General features: G+C 45.2%; 1 protein-coding gene across 1 annotated transcript in view; it reads right to left on the reverse strand.

The window, feature by feature from the left end:
* The window catches only part of LOC129825175 (opsin-5-like), a 38,646-nt gene that overhangs the window by 8,868 nt on the left and 8,338 nt on the right, over positions 1-21,440 (reverse strand). Inside the window, exons 2-3 of the mRNA XM_055885056.1 lie at positions 3,702-3,821; positions 2,225-2,395 (exon numbers count right to left, since the gene is read on the reverse strand). Coding sequence (XP_055741031.1) covers positions 2,225-2,395; positions 3,702-3,821 — 291 coding nt within the window. The remainder of the gene's footprint in view (positions 1-2,224; positions 2,396-3,701; positions 3,822-21,440) is intronic.

Genomic DNA, 21,440 nt, shown 5'->3' on the forward strand with positions numbered 1-21,440 from the left:
GACCTCCAGTACGCCTCCGCAGCCCAGTACGTCCTGTGTCTCCTCCTCGCACTTGCCCTGAAATGTGTGTCACCAGTCCGGTACGACCTGTGCCGGCTCCACGCACTAGGCCTCCAGTGTGCCTCCCCAGTCCGGTAAGTCCTGTGCCTGCTCCTCGCACTCGCCCTGAAGTGCGTGTCACCAGTCCGGTGCCACCTGTGCCAGCTCCACGCACCAGGCCTCTAGTGCACTTTCCCAGTCCGGTACGTCCTGTGCCTGCTCCTCGCACACGCCCTGAAGTGCGTGTCACCAGTCCAGAGCTTCCGGCGACGGTCCCCAGTCCAGAGCTTCCGGCGACGGTCCCCAGTCCAGAGCTTCCGGCGACGGTCCCCAGTCCAGAGCTTCCGGCGACGGTCCCCAGTCCAGAGCTTCCGGCGACGGATCCCGGTCCGGAGCTTCCGGCGACGGTTCACGGTCCGGAACCTCCTGTGACGGTCGTCCGGAACCTCCAGCGACGGTCCATGGTCCGGAACCTCCAGCGACAGTCCACGGTCCGGAACCTCCAGCGACAGTCCACGGTCCGGAACCTCCAGCGACAGTCCGGAACCTCCAGCGACAGTCCACGGTGGTCCGGAACCTCCTACAACGGTCCACGGTCCGGAACCTGCTACGACGGTCCACGGTCCGGAACCTCCTGCGAAGGTCATCCGGAACCTCCAGCGATGGTCCACGGTCCGGAACCTCCAGCGACAGTCCACGGTCCGGAACCTCCAGCGACAGTCCGGAACCTCCAGCGACAGTCCACGGTCCGGAACCTCCTACGACGGTCCACGGTCCGGAACCTGCTACGACGGTCCACGGTCCGGAACCTCCAGCGACGGTCCACAGTCCGGAACCTCCAGCGACGGTCCACGGTCCGGAACCTCCAGCGACGGTCCACGGTCCGAAACCTCCTACGACGGTCCACGGTCCGGAACCTGCTACGACGGTCCACGGTACAGAACCTCCTACGACGGTCCACGGTCCGGATCCTCCAGCGACGGTCCACGGTCCGGATCCTCCAGCGACGGTCCACGGTCCGGAACCTCCAGCGACGGTCCACGGTCTTGAACCTCCAGCGACGGTCCACGGTCTTGAACCTCCAGCGACTGTCCACGGTCCGGAACCTCCAGCGACGGTCCATGGTGCGGAACCTCTAGCGAAGGTCCACGGTCCGGAGCTTCCAGGCAAGGCGTCCAGTCCAGCTCCAGGGCAGGAGCCTTTCTCTGCCCCAATGTCCAGTCCAGGCACGGCATCCAGTCCCGCTAAAAGGCCGGAGCCTTCCTCTGCGCCGGTGCCCAGTCCAGGCACGGCGTCCAGTCCCGCTCCATGGCAGGAGCCGTCCTCTGCGCCGGTGCCCAGTCCAGGCACGGCGTACAGTCCCGCTCCAAGGCCGGAGCCTTCCTCTGCGCCGATGTCCAGTCCAGGCACGGTGTCCAGTCCTGTTCTATGGCTGGAACGTTCCTCTGCGCCGGTGCCCAGTCCAGGCACGGCGGCTAACTCAGCTCCATGGCCAGGGCCTACCTCCGCGCCGGTACCCAGTCCGGGTGCGGCGTTCAGCCCAGCTCCATGGCCGGGGTCTTCCTCTGCGCCGAGGCCCAGTCCAGGCACGGCGGACCCTCCCCTATGGAGTCAGGTACTTTCACGCCCTGACCATAGAGAGCCTTTTTATTCTCTATGTTGGTTAGGTCGGGGTGTGACTAGGGTGGGTAATCTAGGTTGTTTTTTTCTATGTTGGCCTGGTATGGTTCCCAATCAGAGGCAGCTGGTTATCGAGATCATATTTAGGCAGCCCCACTGTGTTTTGTAGGATCTTGTTTATGTGTAGTTGCCTGTGAGCACTCCATAGCTTCACGTATCGTTTGCTGTTTTTTTATTGTTTTGTGCGTTTCACGAATAAAAAAATGTGGAACGCATATCACGCTGCGCCTTGATCCGAATGTTATTTCGACGATCGTGACAATTATTTCTAGATTTTCTTTCTCTCTGCATTATTGGGAAGGACCCGAAAGTAAGCATTTCACTGTTAGTAATTTATTTGTTAGAGGATATTCTTTGCTAATTCTTTGCTAGGCACGGAAATGTAAGCGATTTTCAGTGCAGCCCTACGGACACCATTGAAGACCGAATGCGACCCGCGGGACAAATTTTAGTTTGACACCCCTGCTGTAAACCAAACACAAACTGAGAACATAGCCCACTGTACCGTATCTGAGATGGCAGATCTTGAGATATCTGTCTAGGCTGACTACGGTCATAGTGATGAGGCTGCCAACACCGAAGAAGAAGCCAGCCCAGCCATAGAAACGACAGCCCTCCCAGCCAAACAGCCAGCGGTGGGAGAAACTGGACGCCACAAAGAACGGCTTCCCTGTGACTTCAAGACCAAACACACACAGTTGTTAACTACCTCAAATGATCAGTGTGTGCTGTGAAGACATGCGAATATATAGCATACATGTACAGTAACATAGTAACGCAGGCCTTAAAATGCATGAGAATTCCAATGAAAAACCATCATCTTCATCCACTTGACATAACAGAAGTGCTGTTTCTTCAAACCCCACAATGATAACAGATACAGTAAAGTTACAATCATGAGGCATAACATGTGACAGAAGAGGTGATAATGAATAGTGTTTCTATCGTGTGAGGAGAAAGTGGCATCCTCACCGGTCTGACGCCACAGAGGTTCAGAGAGCACAGTTATGACCCTGTCTCTATGTACATGTTGACGTACACACACTGCACTCTCCACCAACACTCATAGTTAATAAAATAGTCTTTCTCTCACTTTATGACTCCTACAGTATTACGGTAAACTGGCTACAAAATATTCTGGCCCTCTTTTCATTTGGACCTCCAACATCTGAGTGATATTCCCAAGATGCAGGCAAAGCTGGCAGACACAAATAGATCATGCTTGTTGTCTGCTGTGGACGTTGGCTCAAGTCCTAGAGAGCAATGCAGGCGTCTCATACAGAGAGACATAGTTGGCCCAGAGACCAAGAAATGAACAGATAAACAAGTGAGCATCCCGTGGTTGTATGAGACACAGAGAGAGCTGGCCAGAGATTGTTCTGAGACTGAGACATACTGTTGTGAATTCTGCTTCTGGCTGGGTCACAGGGACTCTTTGAGAAACTAGAATATTCTCAGATAAAGGGGATTTTTAAAACGAAATTTCTTAACTAAGATGACTGCTTACAGTGGAACTAAATATCTTGTACATCAAAGGCCTAGTCTTTCGATATAGTGTGATCAATATGCCAGGTAGAGTAATATTAGAGGTGAGTTCTTTTTACGTGATGCTGTTCCTCTAATATCCAAACGATGGCGATAAAGGACTAATTCCAGATTAAACCACAATTTAGCAGTTACCAAACATGCCTAAAAAGTTATGACTTTAAAGCAACTCAGTGATTCTCTCTCTCTCTCTTACTCTCTCGCTTTCTTGTCATTATATTCCACCACTTCATCTTCTTCCAACCATGACAACCATTCCCATGTGTCAGGATGTACAGTACATGAGTAAATGTTAATGCAGCGCTACCCTTGTTCATATCCACGCTGTTCTGAATGGAAATACACAGACTACACAGGACCAATCCACCATACACTGTTCTGTACAGAAACACACTGTACATGGACATACTGTATGAAGAGAATGCGCAATGGTTTACCTGATATGCCAAAGTCAAATATGGCTAAGTTGACTGTCATGAGCTCAGGCGGCCTTAGCTTTGTCTTGCGTTTGATGGTCATGTATATAACATAGCCGTTTCCTATGGCTGACATGATCCCTGCAGAGAAAACAGAGGACAAGAGGAAGACATGACAAGTTGTAAAATGCAACATGACAGGGTGTACCTACAGGTTAGTCAAGTTACATACTTAGGCCTATGGCATAATTGGTTTAATTATAATGCTGTAATACTTTAAAGGGGCAATCTGCAGTTGCTACGTCCATTTTTTGACTTATAAATGAATGATATGTACATATAGATTTTTGAAGAATATAACTTAGAAATGCCTCATGATCTTAGTTGAACTGTCGTACCCCATCAGAACCCAAACTATAAGCTAGTTTATTTTACTCGCCAATCTCTGGATAATAAAATTGATGAGCTCAAGGCGAGAGTTACTTTTCAAAAAGACATCAGGGATTGTAACATACTCTGCTTCACAGAAACGTGGCTCTCTCGAGATATACTGTCTGACTCTGTAAAGCCAGTTGGGATCTCAGTACATCGCGCCGACAGGAACAAACATCTCTCCGGGAAGCAGAAGGGTGGAGGTATATGTTTTATGATTAACGTCTTATGGTGTAACTGTGATAGCATACAGGAACTCAAGTCCTTCTGTTCACCTAACCTAGAATATCTCACAATCAACGGCCGACCGTACTATCTCCCAAGCAGAGGGAGCACCCCCCTATCCACATCGATGGTACCACAGTGGAGAAGGTGAAAAGCTTCAAGTTCCTCGGCGTACACACCACTGACAATCTGAAATGGTCCACCCACACAGACAGTGTGATGAAGAAGGCACAACAGATGGATTACCAGGACGTGTACTCTGAGCATGCGTTGACCAACTGGCAAATGTCTTCACTGACATTTTCAACCTCTCCCTGTCTGAGCCTGTAATACCAACATGTTTCAAGCAGACTACAATAGTCCCTGTGCCCAAGAACACTAAGGTAACTTGCCTAAATGACTACCGACCTGTAGCACTCACGTCTGTAGCCATGAAGTCCTTTGAAAGGCTGGTCATGGCCCACATCAACACCATTATCCCAGAAACCCTAGACCCACCCCAGGTTGCATGCCGCCCCAACAGGTCCACAGATGATACAATCTCTATTGCACTCCACACTGCCCTTTCCCACCTGGACAAAAGGAACACCTGTGTGAGAATGCTATTCATTAATTACAGCTCAGCGTTCAACAGCATAGTGCCCTCAAAGCTCATCACTAAGCTAAGGACCCTGGGACTAAACACCTCCCTCTGCAACTGGATCCTGGACTTACTGACGGGCCGCCCCCAGGTGGTAAGGGTAGGCAACAACACATTCTCGGTCCCCTTCTGTACTCCCTGTTCACTCATGACTGCATGGCCAGGCATGACTCCAACACCATCATTAAGTTTTCTGATGACACAACAGTCAAATATGATCACCGACAACGATGAGACATTTTACCTCAATTACCTTGACTAACTGGTGCCCCCGTACATTGACTCTGTACCGGTACCCTCTGTAAAAAGCCTCGCTATTGTTATTTTACTGCTGCTCTTTAATTATTTGTTACATTTATGTTTTATTTTTTACTTTACAATTAATTTTCTTAAAACAGCTTTGTTGGTTAAGGGCTTGTAAGTAAGCATTTCACTTTAAGGTCTACACCTGTTATATTCGGCGCATGTGACAAATAAACATTTATTTGATTTGATCTGCTTGCTTGGCAGAGTGTCACTCTTTCATAGAAACGCTGTGCATGTATTGGCTGCAATGACTGCAAATCTTATGAATCTGGTTTTGCTACCAATATTAACTGGTAGAACAGTCATCTCCAAGGAGAATAAGGGAAGGATCTAGTGGTACAGTCATATTAGTGACCTGTGTTAAGATCTGAATAATTCTTCCCAATAATTGCCTAGTTCAGGGCAGGACCACCCCTGTTTTACAAGGCCCATACACATTCACAATGGTAATGGGCTCAGTATTAATACAGCCCTGAATGATCACATACCTACCTCCTTTGTCTTTAATCTGAGATTGAAGCTGAAAGAGGCATTGTTTATTAATGAGAATGGCCACCCCTCTTGCCCGAGAGGTGAAAGATGAATAGTACACTTGACCCACCCACTCTCTCTTCAGTGTATCTCCTGAATCTCCTATGTCTCCTGAAGAAGAGCTATATCAACCTTATGCTGCTTTAGATAATTCAGAATGCGTTTGCGCTTGACTGGGCATTTAGTACCCCTAATGTTAGTTGTCATAAATGTATACATATTAGGTGTCGACATCTTTAAAGAAAATAAGAAAGAGGGAAAGAGATGCAACTAAAATTGTGTTGTCCGTGTACAAATTGTACAAAATGAAAGTATAAAATAGTCAACATCTCATGGGCTAATACCCTGACCCTACCACAAACCCACCCAACCCCCTCCCAAACTGAGGGAGTTAAAAACCCATACCCCTAGACACTAGTCTTTAAGCTAGATGCATCTGCTATGCATAGCATCGCCTGAAGTAGGTCAATTCTAAATTATATGTACAAGATAGCACATAAAAGTGCATTGACTGTTCACTGTAATATGAAAATGTTGTCAGTCGAGTCACAAAATCAATCAAAGCGGAAAATGTCGTCAACAATGATGACGGGATTATTTAGCCCCACATGACCATGTCAACAACAAAAAAACAGAGGATTCATTCATGGTCACTAGCAACACCTACCCGCACACACAACTGTCAACCAATCGTCATTCCCCAAGGCACCCTGAAACCTGTGCCGCACGGTGACAAAAGTGTTGACCACAAATGCACCCAAGCAGCACAGGAAAAAAGTTATCAAGCTATGATGAATAAATGAAAACCTTTACCAGATGAGAACTATCATCCCGTATATGAAATAGTGATAATTAGTTAAACAAATCACAATCATCCTGAGTCCATATTATGGCAAGAACAGCTCAAATAAGCAAAGAGAAATGACAGTCCATCATTACTTTAAGACATGAAGGTCTGTCAATGTGGAACATTTCAAGAACTTTTAAAGTTTCTTCAAGTGCAGTTGCAAAAACCATCAATGGCTATGATGAAACTGGCTCTCATGAGGATCGCTACAGGAAAGGAAGACCCAGAGCTGCTGCAGAGGATAAGTTCCTTAGAGGTACCAGTCTTAGAAATCAGCAATTAACAGCACCTCAGAAATTGCAGCCCAAATAAATGCTTCACAGAGTTCAAGTAACAGACACATCTCAACATCAACTGTTCAGAGGAGACTGTGTGAATCAGGCGTTCATGGTCAAATTGCTGCAAAGAAACCACTACTAAAGGACACCAATAAGAAGAAGAGACTTGCTTGGGCCAAGAAACAAGATCAATGGACATTAGACCGGTGGAAATCTGTCCTTTAGTCTGATGAGTCCAAATTTGAGATTTTTGGTTACAACCGCCATGACTTTGTGAGACGCAGAGTAGGTGAATGGATGATGTCTGCATGTGTGGTTCCCACCGTGAAGCATGGAAGAGGAGGTGTCATGGTGTGGGGGTGCTTTGCTGGTGACACTGTCAGTGATTTATTTAGAATTCAAGGCATACTTAACCAGCATTGCTACCACAGCATTCTGCAGTGATACACCATCCCATCTGGTTTGCGCTTAATGGGACAATCATTTGTTTTTCAACAAGACAATGACCCAAAACAGGACAATGACCCAAAATACACCTCCAGGCTATTTAAGGGCTATTTGACCAAGAAGGAGAGAGATGGAGTGCTGCATCAGATGACGTGGCCTCCACAATCACCCGACCTCAACCCAATTGAGATAGTTTGGATGAGTCGGACCGCACAGTGAAGCAAAATTAGCCAACAAGTGCTCAGCATATGTGGGAACTCCTTCAAGACAATTGGAAAAGCATTCCAGGTGAAGCTGGTTGAGAGAATGCCAAGAGTGTGCAAAGCTGTCATCAAGGCAAAGGGTGGCTACTTTGAAGAATCTAAAATCTAAAATATATTTAGATTTGTTTAACACTTTTTTGGTTACTACAAAATTCCATGTGTTATTTTATTGTTTTGATGTCTTCACGATTCTTGTACAATGTAGAAAATAGTAAAAATAAAGAAAAACCCTTGAATGAGTAGGTGTGTCCAAACCTTTGACTGGTACTGTACATACATACACACACACAATTTTAAAGCTATCGTCTAGCTGGCAATTAGGCGGTCAGTCACATATTAGTGCCAACTGGTGTACAGCTTATCCCTGCCTCGGTATCACTAACGCTAGCATACATCTCTAACAATAAACAAACCAGCAAACATTAGTAGCTAAAATTCCCTGAAGTAATATAAACAACATAGTTTGGCTTGAAACCCAGTCAAAAGCCACATAGCTATTTAACCAAACCCAACTGGACCACTATGCGTAAAAGAAAAGTATACAGAAAAATGTAATGTAGCTATAGCTATAGTCACAACCTTGTAAACTTAGTGAGCTGGCTTAATAGCGCAGCCAACATTAGCTATGATCCAACATTACCTCGCCAGTCATTATCAAGCTAGCCATCTAGCCAGCCAACCCTGACAGCCAGTCGATCATATAAGTAATTTCATGGTATCCTCATGTTTCACTAGTGACGGGCCACCCCCAGGTGGTAAGGGTAGGTAACCCACACTGGATCAAAATTCAAAAGACAGTTCCTTATGATGTAGTAGGAGCGAACAAGTCAGGGAGTTCTTTCCTCATGTATGTTTCAGCCGTCTTCACAGCGTCAAATGTGCACTCACCATTCCTGGTTTCGATCCACAAAGTCACCGGGTAGCGCAGGCCGTATGCCAAGCCAGCCTGCTGCAGAAGCCTCTTCGGTGGGGAGAAAGCCATCCTCCTCTTGTGTAGTATGGGACAAATATCAGGAAATATCATCATTCTGGCATCACCGTACTTGAGCTCTCACCTTGCTCGGACAGCAGAGAGGATGCGGACATTGCCCTGGTACCGTAGAAATGTTTTGACAAATTCCCTGGGTGCAACCTGGCCAGGCAGCCGCCTCCGTAGCGTGAGATGGGCCCTCTCGATTTCCAGTGGGTACGCGGAGGAGGGTAAATCCAGAATTTGGGGAATTCATTCCTGTAGAAAGGAGACTCCCTCAACAGCCTCAAATTCGAGCGCTTTTGTACATTTTCGCAATAATCTAATTTCTCCTTGAGTTTAGAAATGGTGTCTCCAAACTTCTTGTACTTCTGGTCCACATCCTCGCAGATGTCGAGAAGGAAGCCTGGTGGTCAGCATGGTCTTTTTCTAACTTTGTCACTCGCCCCTTTGTGACTTTCTGGTCTTCGTGGAGTTTATCGACCAGCACATCAATCTTGATGAGGCGTTCAGAAAGTGTCTCTTGGATTTTTGTTATACTCTTCTCCATTCTGAACCATGCTAGTGCTTCTTCCAAGCTAGCATCCGTCGAGGTCGAAAAGGACTGTAAGAGGGGGTGCACTTTTCCATGCCTCGTCTGTGGATTTGCAAAAATATATGTTTTAACTTCCAACTCACTATTAATGAACAGGTAAACCGTGTCAAAATGCCTTAAAAGTTTTCTAAAGTTTGAGGACGCTACGCAGACGCATCTTGTTAGAGCTTCGCCATTGCCGGAAGTCTGCACATGCCATCTTAATAGGCTTTCCATTGATACTGATCAATAGTTAATTGTTATTCACAAACATTGTATTTATCTGTCAATACTGACGTCAGTGTGCTGCTAACAGCTTTGCTTCCTCTACGTCCCTGTCCCCTTACTGGGCTTGAACCGGTGGCAGCAATTACAGAGTCTTTTGGGGTACGACGCTACAAGCTTGGCACACCTGTATTTGGGGATTCTCCCATTCTTCTCTGCAGATCCTGTCAAGCGCTGTCAGGTTGGATGGGGAGCGTCACTGCACAGCTATTTTCAGGTCTCTCCAGAGATGTTCGATCGGGTTCAAGTCTGGGCTCTGGCTGGGCCACTCAAGGACATTTATAGACTTGTCCCAAAGCCACTCCTGCTTTGTCTTGGCTGTGTGCTTAGGGTTGTTGTCCTGTTGGAAGGTGAACCTTCGCCCCAGTCTGAGGTCCTGAGTGCTCTGGAACACGTTTTCATCAAGGATCTCTCTGTACTTTGCTCTATTCATCTTTTCCTCAATCCTGACTAGTCTCCCAGTCCCTCCAACTGAAAAACATCCCACAGAATGATGCTGCCAAAACAATACTTCACCGTAGGGATGGTATTGGCCAGGTGATAAGCGGTGCCTGGTTTTCTCCAGATGTAACGCTTGACATTCAGGCCAAAGCCTTTAATCTTGGTTTCATCAGACCAGAGAATCGTGTTTCTCATGGTCTGAGAGTCCTTTAGATGCCTTTTGGCAACCTCCAAGCAGGCTGTCATGTGCATTTTACTGAGGAGTGGCTTCCATCTGGTCACTCCATAAAGGCATGATTGGTGGAATGCTGCAGAGATGGTTGTCCTTCTGGAAAGTTCTCCCATCTCCACAGAGGAACTCTGGAGCTCTGTCAGAGTGACCATTGGGTTCTTGGTCACCTCTCTGACCAAGGCCCTTCTCCCCCGATTGCTCAGTGTGGCAAGGCGGCCAGCTCTAAATAGAGTCTTGGTGGTTCCAAACTTCTTCCATTTAAGAATGATGGAGGCCACTGTGTTCTTGGGGACATTCAGTGCTGCAGATATGTTTTGGTACACTTCCCCAGATCTGTGCCTCGACACAATCCTGTCTCGGAGCTCTATGGACAATTCCTTCGACCTCATGGCTTGGTTTTTCCTTTGACATGCACTGTCAACTGTGGGACCTTATATAGACAGGTGTGTGCCTTTCCAAATCATGTCCAATCAATTGAATTTACCACAAGTGGACTCCAATGAAGTTGTAGAAACATCTCAAGCATATCAATGGAAACAGGATGCAACAGAGCTCAATTTTGAGTCTCATCGCGTAGGGTCTGAATACTTATGTAAATGCTGTTATGTACCTGTAGCACTAACACCTGTTTATTTTATTGTCATGTAAACCATGATCTACAAGTCCATTGAAACACCCATGAAAAGAAGACAAAGAGACGCTTCATGTTTGGGTAGACAGACATTATCCTCTGCTCTATTCTATGATATGTGATGTGAGCATATACACTGTAAAGCAGGGTTTCCCAAACTCAGTCCTGGAGCCTCCCATGGCTGCATGTTTTGTTTTTGCCCTAGCACTACACAGCTGATTCAAATAATCAAAGCTTGATGATGAGCTGGTTATTAGGGCAAAAACCACATGCGCCTGGGGGGGCCCCAGGACCGAGTTTGGGAAACCTTGCTATAAAGTGAAGGCTCTCTAGCTCATTCTCTGGTAAAATTTTCCATTCACTCTGGACTGCATCAGCTGAATGACCCTGGTTTTACACACAAAGCAAGTTATTGAGAGAAATTTAGGAGGGGAAAAATGAATTATCTATTGCATTCCAATTCTATCATATGATTAACAGATTACAGAAAGACTAAACAAATGGGTTATACAGTTTATTTTTTCAGTTATCGAGGGCACAGGATATGGACAGAACATCAGGGCGTAACCACATTTGATCTTCTTAATGATTAAGTCCATGTCTAGCTTAAGGGTTAAATGGAAAATGTTAGTATGGCTGCACACATTTGTTTGTGCCATGCAATATCAATGTGACCACGAGTTGTTTGACTTTTGTGATTAATTTATACCTAAGCAGAAAAGTAAAGAAAACATGCAAAGAAACATGCAAGAGAACAGTACACTGTCCTTCTCTCAGCACATATTCTGTAAACTGGGACACTGTAAAGTCCATGGAGAATAAGAACACCTCCTCCCAGCTTCCAACTGCACTGAAGATAGGAAACACTGTCACCACCGACAAATCCACTATAATTGAGAATTTCACTAAGCATTTTTCTACGGCTGGCCATGCTTTCCACCTGGCTACCCCTACCCCGGTCAACAGCACTGCCCTCCCCTCTGCTATTCGCCCAAGCCTTCCCCATTTCTCTTTCTCCCAAATACAGTCAGCTGATGTTCTGAAAGAGCTGCAAAATCTGGGCCCTTACAAATCAGCCGGGCTAGATAATCTGGACCCTTTCTTTCTAAAACTATCTGCTGAAATTGTTGCCACCCCTATTACTAGCCTTTTCAACCTCTCTTTCGTGTCGTCTGAGATTCCCAAAGATTGGAAAGCAGGTGCGGTTATCCCCCTCTTCAAAGGGGGGGACACTCTTGACCCTAACAGCTACAGACCTATATCTATCCTACCCTGCCTTTCTAAGGTCTTCGAAAGCCAAGTCAACAAACAGATTACCGACCATTTCGAATCCCACCATACCTTCTCCGCTATGCAATCTGGTTTCAGAGCTGGTCATGGGTGCACCTCAGCCACGCTCAAGGTCATAAACGATATCTTAACCGCCATCGATAGGAAACAATACTGTGCAGCCGTATTCATTGACCTGGCCAAGGCTTTTGACTCTGTCAATCACCACATCCTCATTGGCAGACTCGACAGCCTTGGTTTCTCTAATGACTGCCTCGCCTGGTTCACCAACTACTCTGATCGAGTTCAGTGTGTCAAATCGGAGGGTCTGTTGTCCGGGCCTCTGGCAGTCTCTATGGGGGTGCCACAGGGTTCAATTCTTGGACCGACTCTCTTCTCTGTATACATCAATGATGTCGCTCTTGCTGCTGGTGATTCTCTGATCCATCTCTACGCAGACGACACTATTCTGTATACTTCTGGCCCTTCTTTTGACACTGTGTTAACAACCCTCCAGGCGAGCTTCAATGCCATACAACTCTCCTTCCGTGGCCTCCATTTGCTCTTAAATACAAGTAAAACTAAATGCATGCTCTTCAACCGATCGCTGCCTGCACCTGCCCGCCTGTCCAACATCACTACTCTGGACGGCTCTGACTTAGAATATGTGGACAACTACAAATACCTAGGTGTCTGGTTAGACTGTAAACTCTCCTTTCAGACTCACATCAAACATCTCCAATCCAAAGTTAAATCTAGAATTGGCTTCCTATTCCGCAACAAAGCATCCTTCACTCATGCTGCCAAACATACCCTTGTAAAACTGACCATTCTACCAATCCTCGACTTTGGTGATGTCATTTACAAAATAGCCTCCAAAACCCAACTCAATAAATTGGATGCAGTCTATCACAGTGCCATCCGTTTTGTCACCAAAGCCCCATATACTACCCACCACTGCGACCTGTACACTCTCGTTGGCTGGCCCTCACTTCATACTCGTCGCCAAACCCACTGGCTCCAAGTCATCTACAAGACCCTGCTAGGTAAAGTCCCCCCTTATCTCAGCTCGCTGGTCACCATAGCAGCACCTACCTGTAGCACGCGCTCCAGCAGGTATATCTCTCTGGTCACCCCCAAAACCAATTCTTCCTTTGGCCGCCTCTCCTTCCAGTTCTCTGCTGCCAATGACTGGAACGAACTACAAAAATCTCTGAAACTGGAAACACTTATCTTCCTCACTAGCTTTAAGCACCAGCTGTCAGAGCAGCTCATAGATTACTGCACCTGTACATAGCCCATCTATAATTTAGCCCAAACAACTACCTCTTTACCTACTGTATTTATTTATTTATTTTGCTCCTTTGCACCCCATTATTTCTATCTCTACTTTTTTCTATCTCTACTATCTCTACTTTTTTTCTTTTTTTTTACTTGCTATATTGTATTTACTTCGCCACCATGGCCTTTTTATATTTTTATTTATTTATAAATATATTTTGTTTGCCTTCACCTCCCTTATCTCACCTCACTTGCTCATATTGTATATAGACTTATTTTTCACTGTATTATTGACTGTATGTTTGTTTTACTCCATGTGTAACTATGTGTTGTTGTATGTGTCGAACTGCTTTGCTTTATCTTGGCCAGGTCGCAATTGTAAATGAGAACGTGTTCTCAATTTGCCTACCTGGTTAAATAAAGGTGAAATAAAATAAAAATAAAAAACATATCAAAGCTGCAGGCTAAAGTTATATCTAGACTTGGTTTCCTCTTAAGTAAACGCTCCTCTTTCACCCCAGCTGCCAAACTAACCCTGATTCAGATGACCATCCTACCGATGCTAGATTATGGAGATGTAATTTATAGATCGGCAGGTAAGGGTGCTCTCGAGCGGCTAGATGTTCTTTACCATTCGGCCATCGGATTTGCCACCAATGTTTCTTATAGGTCACATCACTGCACTCTACACTCCTCTGTAAACTGGTCATCTCTGTATACCCGTCGCAAGACCCACTGGTCGACGCTTATTTATAAAACCCTCTTAGGCCTCACTCCCCCCTATTTGAGATATCTACTGCAGCCATCATCCTTCACAAACAACACCCGTTCTGCCAGTCACATTCTGTTAAAGATCCTCAAAGCACACACATCCCTGGGACTCTCCTCTTTTCAGTTCGCTGCAGTTAGCGACTGAAACGAGCTACAACAAACACTCAAACTGGACAGTTTTATCTCAATCTCTTCATTCAAAGACTCAATCATGGACACTCTTACTGACAGCTGTGGTACTTTGTGTGATGTATTGTTGTCTCTACCGTCTTGCCCTTTGTGCTGTTGTCTGTGCTCAATAATGTTTGTACCATGTTTTGTGCTGCTACCATGTTGTTGTCATGTCGTGTTGCTACCATGGTGTGTTGTCATGTGTTGCTGCCTTGCTATGTTGTTGTCTTAGGTCTCTCCTTATGTAGTGTTGTGTTGTCTCTCTTGTCGAGGTTTGTGTTTTGTCCTATATTTATATATTTTTGTTTTGTAATCGCAGTCCCCGTCTTCGCAGGAGGCCTTTTGCCTTTTGGTAGCCCGTCATTGTAAATAACAATTTGTTCTTAACTGACTTGCCCAGTTAAATAAAGGATCAATGTAAAAAAAAAAAAAAAAAAGTCCATGTTTTGCGCTGCTACCATGTTATGTTCCTACTATGTTGTTGTCATGTTGTGTTGCTACCATGTTATGTTGCTACTATGTTGTTGTCATGTTGTGTTGCTACCATGTTATGTTGCTACCATGTTGTTGTCATGTTGTGTTGCTACCATGTTATGTTTCTACCATGTTGTTGTCATGTTGTGTTGCTACCATGTTATGTTGCTACCATGTTGTTGTCATGTTGTGTTGCTACCATGTTATGTTGCTACCATGTTGTTGTCATGTTGTGTTGCTACCATGTTATGTTGCTACCATGTTGTTGTCATGTTGTGTTGCTACCATGTTATGTTGCTACCATGTTGTTGTCATGTTGTGTTGCTACCATAGTGTGTTGTCATGTGTTGCTGCCTTGATATGTTGTTGTCTTAGGTCTCTCTTTATGTAGTGTTGTGTTGTCTCTCTTGTCGTGATGTGTGTTTTGTCCTATAAGGCCTTTTGCCTTTTGGTAAGCCGTCATTGTAAATAAGAATTTGTTCTTAACTGACTTGCCCAGTTAAATAAAGGTTAAATGTTAAAAGTAAAAATAAAAAAGTTTTTATGAAGAACCAATACAACTTCCCACAATACCATTTGGAGAACCTTTAGCAAACAAAGGAATGGTCTGAATGTCCTGAACCTGTTTGGTGGGACTGAGGTCACCAAGAAATGCCAAGCAGACCTGAAGTTGTATGTCATTTATATCCCGAATGTCCTTGTACACAGCAACTCATCACTTTAATGTCAAAGCATCTCCCGTCTCTCTGTTAGACACTTTAGGGTGAATGGGATGTCCCTGTTCACTGCTGCCTGCCTCTCTCTCTTTTCCCATCACCACCTTCCAGACTCTGCTCAGTACACCTAAGTACACACATCTTTGGAGGTTAGCGAGGAGCCTCAATGTGGAAGTTACCTCTGCCTGTTGTTTATTGTGTGCCAGTTTTGGGTCAGTCATATTTTCTTATGATCTCCTATTCCATAGAGAGGCCTGACACACATTAAAATCAGTCAATCGTTTGGGGTAATTTATGGCATTGCTAGTGGTACTACTGTTTCTAGCGGGAGAGACTGTGAGGGGTTTATAGAATGGTCTTGTACACTTAACTTGCAATGACAACTCTTTCAGAGAAAACAACTTTCAGAGAAAACATATAGAAACATAACATCTGAAAATGTAGCTACACTCTTACCCGTAAAGATAGATGAACTCTTCATGGCAACGTATCTTTTACAACTAGCTACAGCTTATTTGCGCCGTTGTTGTGTCAGTCACTCCGGTTCACACTGACCGTGTGCAGAAAGTAGCCCATCACAACTTTTTCCCACTGATCTTTGTCAATAGCGCCTGAAATTCTGGGCAGCAATGATGTAGAAAGCAGTAGCAACACTTTTGCAGTTCTCCTTGGCTAACGTTAGATCTTTGAAAAAAGCTGCGGTAACAAGGATTATCTACACATACTGAGCACCTCTGATTCAGAAGGGTTGGGTTAAATGCGGAAGACACATTTCAATTGAAGGCATGCAGTTGTACAACTGACTAGGTATCCCCCTTTCCCCTTTCATGTTATAGACAGAAGCGTGCTACATGGCAGACCAATCCAAACCCAGCCCATCCATTATCTCAGCTAATCATGAATAGCAGGGTTCCTGTCTTTTCCGTGGCTAAACAAACTAGGCTCGCAGTTTAACAATGTATTTGTATTTACAGATGCCTACACGTTTGTTATTAAGGCACATGAAATTTTGATTAAAAATAAATTAAATAAAAAATGTTAAAATGTCTCTCCTGTGAAGTAGTGATGTGCGACATATGCCTAGTTTCTTGAAACGGGTCATCTATCTGATGCTGTCTGGTCATAAAGAGGAGGACATTGTTGCCGCCCGTAGCATTGAATGCAAGGAAGTCAGCGAGCATTTGGGGTCCCTTGATAAAATAATAGTCTAGTGTTGGGCTAAACTGAGTGAGCACAACAATGAATGGTCCTGGCACACTAAAAAAAGTGTCAAGGGACGCCAGTTTGGATTTGGCTTCACTGCTCTCACATCACATCAAGAGAATTACGTCATTGACAGAAACAACTTGAATTGCTGCATCTCATTGTGTTTTTTATTACCGGGGGCTAGCTAGCTAAAATTGGCCCTTTTGTAAATTAGCCATGGATGGAGATAGGGATTTGGACTTGTGGCTTTACTTAATTCTCCGTACTGGCCAATGATTATAACGTTGATTCTGTTCCAACCGTAAATTAGTACATTGTGCCCCTGGAATGAGAGGATGTAAGTTCAATTTGTAGCTAGATGTAGAAGGCTAATGTTAACTAGCTAACGTTGCCCATGAAAGGAAGTTAGGCTAGCAGGCATGCAATTTAGCCAGGTAGCCTAGGACAACAAAATATAGTGTGTACTCTATGACAGGGTCATAGACTGTTTTGTCAACATGAAACAGAGGAGGATGGCATTCGCAATTCTCTACAAGTAGGGTGAGTCAACATGTTTTTTCTACTTGCACGCACATACACACATACACATAAGATGGCGCCGAAGAACATGGCTGACGTTTTACATTCTCCCAACCAATTGTGTTATTTTGTTAGTTTTTTTTGTGTTTTGTGTAACTTATTTTTTTACTTATTGTGTACATAATGTTTCTGCTACCGTCTCTTATGACCGAAAATAACTTCTGGACATCAGAACAGCGATTACTCACTGCGGACTGGAAGAAACTTTTTCCTTTAACGAGTCCGATGAGAAGGATAAACTGCTTTCACTGGAACAGGCCCAGATCCCCGCCTTTTGCGAAGAAAAGATGCATGAAAAGGGGCCGCAGATCGGGCAGCCTTCTGAGAATCCGTAGGCGAGTAAACTCCCACTGCCATCCGTTCTTCTTGCTAACGTGCAATCATTTGAAAATAAAATTGATGACCTACGATTAAGATTATCCTACCAACATTAAAAACTGTAATATCTTATATTACACGAGGCGTTCCTGAACGACGATACGGGCAATACATAGCTAGGGGGATTTTCCATGCACCGGCAGAACAGAGATGCTACCTCTGGTAAGACGAGGGGTGTGTGTCTATTTGTCAATAATAGCTGGTGCGCAATGTCTAACATTAAAGAAATCTCGAAGTATTGCTCGCCTGAGGTAGAGTACCTTGTGACCTTGCTACAAAGAGAGTTCTCATCTATATTATTCATAGCCGTCTATTTACCACCACAGAATGAAGCTGGCACCAAGACCGCTCTGAATCAAATCTATAAGGCCATAAGCAAAAAAGAAAATGCTCACCCAGAAGCGTCGCTCCTAGTGCCTGGGGACTTTATTGCAGTCAAACTTAAATCAGTTTTACCCAATTTTTACCAGCATGTCACATGTGCAACCAGAGGGAAAAAATCATGGACCACCTTTACTCCACACACAGAGATGCATACAAATCTCTCCCCCGCCCTCCATTTGGCAAATCTGACCATAATTCTATCCTCCTGATTCCTGCTTACAAGCAAAAACTAAAGCAGGAAGTACCAGTGACTCGCTCAATACGGAAGTGGTCAGATGATGCGGATGCTACACTACAGGACTGTTTTTCTAGCACAGAAAGGAATATTAATCCCATGGCATTGAGGAGTACACCACGTCAGTCATCGGCTTCATCAATAAGTGCATCGACGACGTCATCCCCACAGTGACTGTACGTACATATCCCAACCAGAAGCCATGGATTACAGGCAACATCCGCATCGAGCTAAAGGCTAGAGCTGCCGCTTTCAAGGAGCGGGAGACTAATCTGGACGCTCATAAGAAATCCCGCTATGCCCTCAGACGAACCATCAAACAAGCAAAGCGTCAATACAGGATTAAGATTGAATCCTACTACACCGGCTCTGACGCTCGTCAGATGTGGCAGGGCTTGAAAACTATTACGGACTACAAAGGGAAACCCAGATGTGAGTTGCCCAGTGACGCGAGCCTACCAGACGAGCTAAATGCCTTTTATGCTCGCTTCGAGGCAAGCAACACTGAAGCATGCATGAGAGCACCAGCTATTCTGGATGACTGTGTGATAACATTCTCGGTAGCCGATGTGAACAAAACCTTTAAACAGGTCAACATTCACAAAGCCGCTGGCCCAGACGGATTACCAGGACGTGAACTCAAAGTATGCGCATACCAACTGTCAAGTGTCTTCACTGACATTTTCAACCTCTCCCTGACCAAGTCTGTAATACCTACATGTTTCAAGCAGACTACAATAGTCCCTGTGCCCAAGGAAACTAAGGTAACCTGCCTAAATGATTACCGTCCCGTGGCACTCATGTCGGTCGCCATGAAGTGCTTTGAAAGGCTGGTCATGGCTCACATCAACAGCATCCTCCCGGACGCCCTAGACCACATATGTCAGAGTCAAGGCCCGCGGGCCACATCCGGCCCGCGAGAAGGTTTTTTACGGCCCCTGGGATGATCTTGATTTATTATTAGAACCGGCCCGCAGACCGCAGCAAGCCGGCAGCCCGCAGATCTTTTACACGCACCAATACTACATTTCCCACAATGCAACGGTGACGCACCGAGCAGTAGGCTGCTTCATTTCAATATTTATTGGCACAGCAGTCGTCAGCATCACAGTAAAATTAACTTTCAGATACCCATCAAAAATGGCAAAACGGAAGGTGGACACTGAGAACCGGGGGTTTCAAACAAGGTGGGAGTCGGAGTATATGTTCACGGAGGTAGCTGGAAAACCTGTGTGTCTTCTGTGTGGAGAAAGTGTGGCGGTACTGAAAGAGTATAATCTGAGACGACATTATGAAACGAAACACGCGGACAAAAACAAGAATATGGACATGGAACAAAGGCTACAAAAGGCAGAGGAATTAAAACGAGGCCTCAAATCTCGACAGGCTCTGTTCAAAAAAGCCAAATCACAAGGCCAGGCTGCTGTCAAGGCCAGTTTTATTTTGGCAGAAGAGATCGCTAAATCAGCCCGGCCATTTACGGAGGGGGATTTCATCAAAAACTGCATGATTAAAGTTTGTGACGAAGTTTGCCCAGAAAAAAGGCAACTCTTTTTAAATGTGAGTCTGAGCAGAAACACCATTGCCGAGAGAGTAGACCAGTTGTCCATCAATCTAAAAGAGCAGCTTGTGAAAAAGGGAAAAGATTTCATTGCATATTCCTTGGCTGTGGATGAGAGCACCGACATTTCTGACATTGCCCAGTTGTCAATTTTCATCCGCGGAGTGGACTCCAGCCTAAGCGTGACAGAGGAGTTTTTGGCTTTACGTCCTATGCATGGCACAACTACGGGGCATGATTTGTATGAAGAGGTGTCAAGATGTGTAAATGAGATGGAGCTGCCTTGGGAAAAACTTGTGGGTTTGACAACCGACGGAGCACCTGCGATGTGTGGACACAGGAGCGGACTGGTGGCGAAGATACGGGAAAAGATGCAAGAGGAAAACGCGACAGGTGAGCTGACAGCTTATCATTGTATCATACACCAGGAAGCGTTGTGCGGTAAAGCCTTGAAAATGGAGCATGTAATGAGCATCATCACGCGCACAGTTAACTTTATCAGAGCCAAAGGTTTGAATCACCGCCAGTTCAAGGCATTTCTGACGGAGTTAGAAACGGAGCATGGTGATTTGCCTTATCACACAGAGGTGCGATGGCTAAGCCAGGGAAAGGTGCTTCAAAGATGTTTCGAGCTTCGTGAGGAGATTTGTCTGTTCTTGGACAGCAAAGGGAAAGACACAACACAACTCCGAGACGAAATGTTTCTGTGTGAAATGGCTTTTCTGTGTGACATTACGAGTCATCTGAATGCAATGAACTTGCAGCTGCAGGGTCGGGATCATGTCATCTCTGATATGTACAGTACAGTGAAGGCATTTAAAACCAAACTGACTCTGTGGGAGACGCAGATGCGGAAAGAAAATTTGAGCCACTTTCCCAGCTGCCAGACCATGAAAGAGAAGCTCTCTACCAGTGCGTTCCCGAGCGCACAGTTGGCTGATAAAATAGGTATGCTTGCCGCTGACTTTCGACGCCGATTTGCTGACTTTGAAGCACAAAAAAGCAGGTTGGAACTGCTCGGTAACCCATTTGCTGTTGACGTGGAAAGCTCACCACCAAACCTCCAAATGGAGTTGATTGACCTCCAATGCAATGATGCACTGAGGGCAAAATATGCGGCAGTGGGTGCTGCGGAGTTCGCCCGTTTCCTCCCCGACACAATGCCCCAGCTGCGCATCCAGGCTGCTCAAACGTTGTCTATGTTTGGCAGCACATACCTGTGTGAACAACTGTTTTCTTTGATGAACCTGAACAAAACATCACACAGAAGTCGACTTACTGCTGAACACCTCCACTCAATTCTGAGGATTTCCTCAGCTCAGAGCCTTACCCCGAACATTGATGAACTTGTGGAAAAGATGGGACACCACCAAGTATCACCCTCAACCTCAAACAAGTGAACATTACTGTGCAATCACATATTTAGAGTTTTTACTCAGTTCAAGTTTAAAAGTTAAAGTTTAATATTTGTTTTCACTGCATGTTACTTCTCCTTAAACAAAGTGTTGTTTTTGATTAATAGATTTTTGCACTTTATTTTATTGTATTTCAATCCAATTATATTTTAAAAATATTTCAGTTGAGTGGATGATAGAAAATTGCTATTATTGTTTTTTTCTTTGAAGTAAATTTA

The sequence above is a fragment of the Salvelinus fontinalis genome, chromosome 27 (assembly GCF_029448725.1).
Source record: "Salvelinus fontinalis isolate EN_2023a chromosome 27, ASM2944872v1, whole genome shotgun sequence".
Taxonomy (NCBI): domain Eukaryota; kingdom Metazoa; phylum Chordata; class Actinopteri; order Salmoniformes; family Salmonidae; genus Salvelinus; species Salvelinus fontinalis.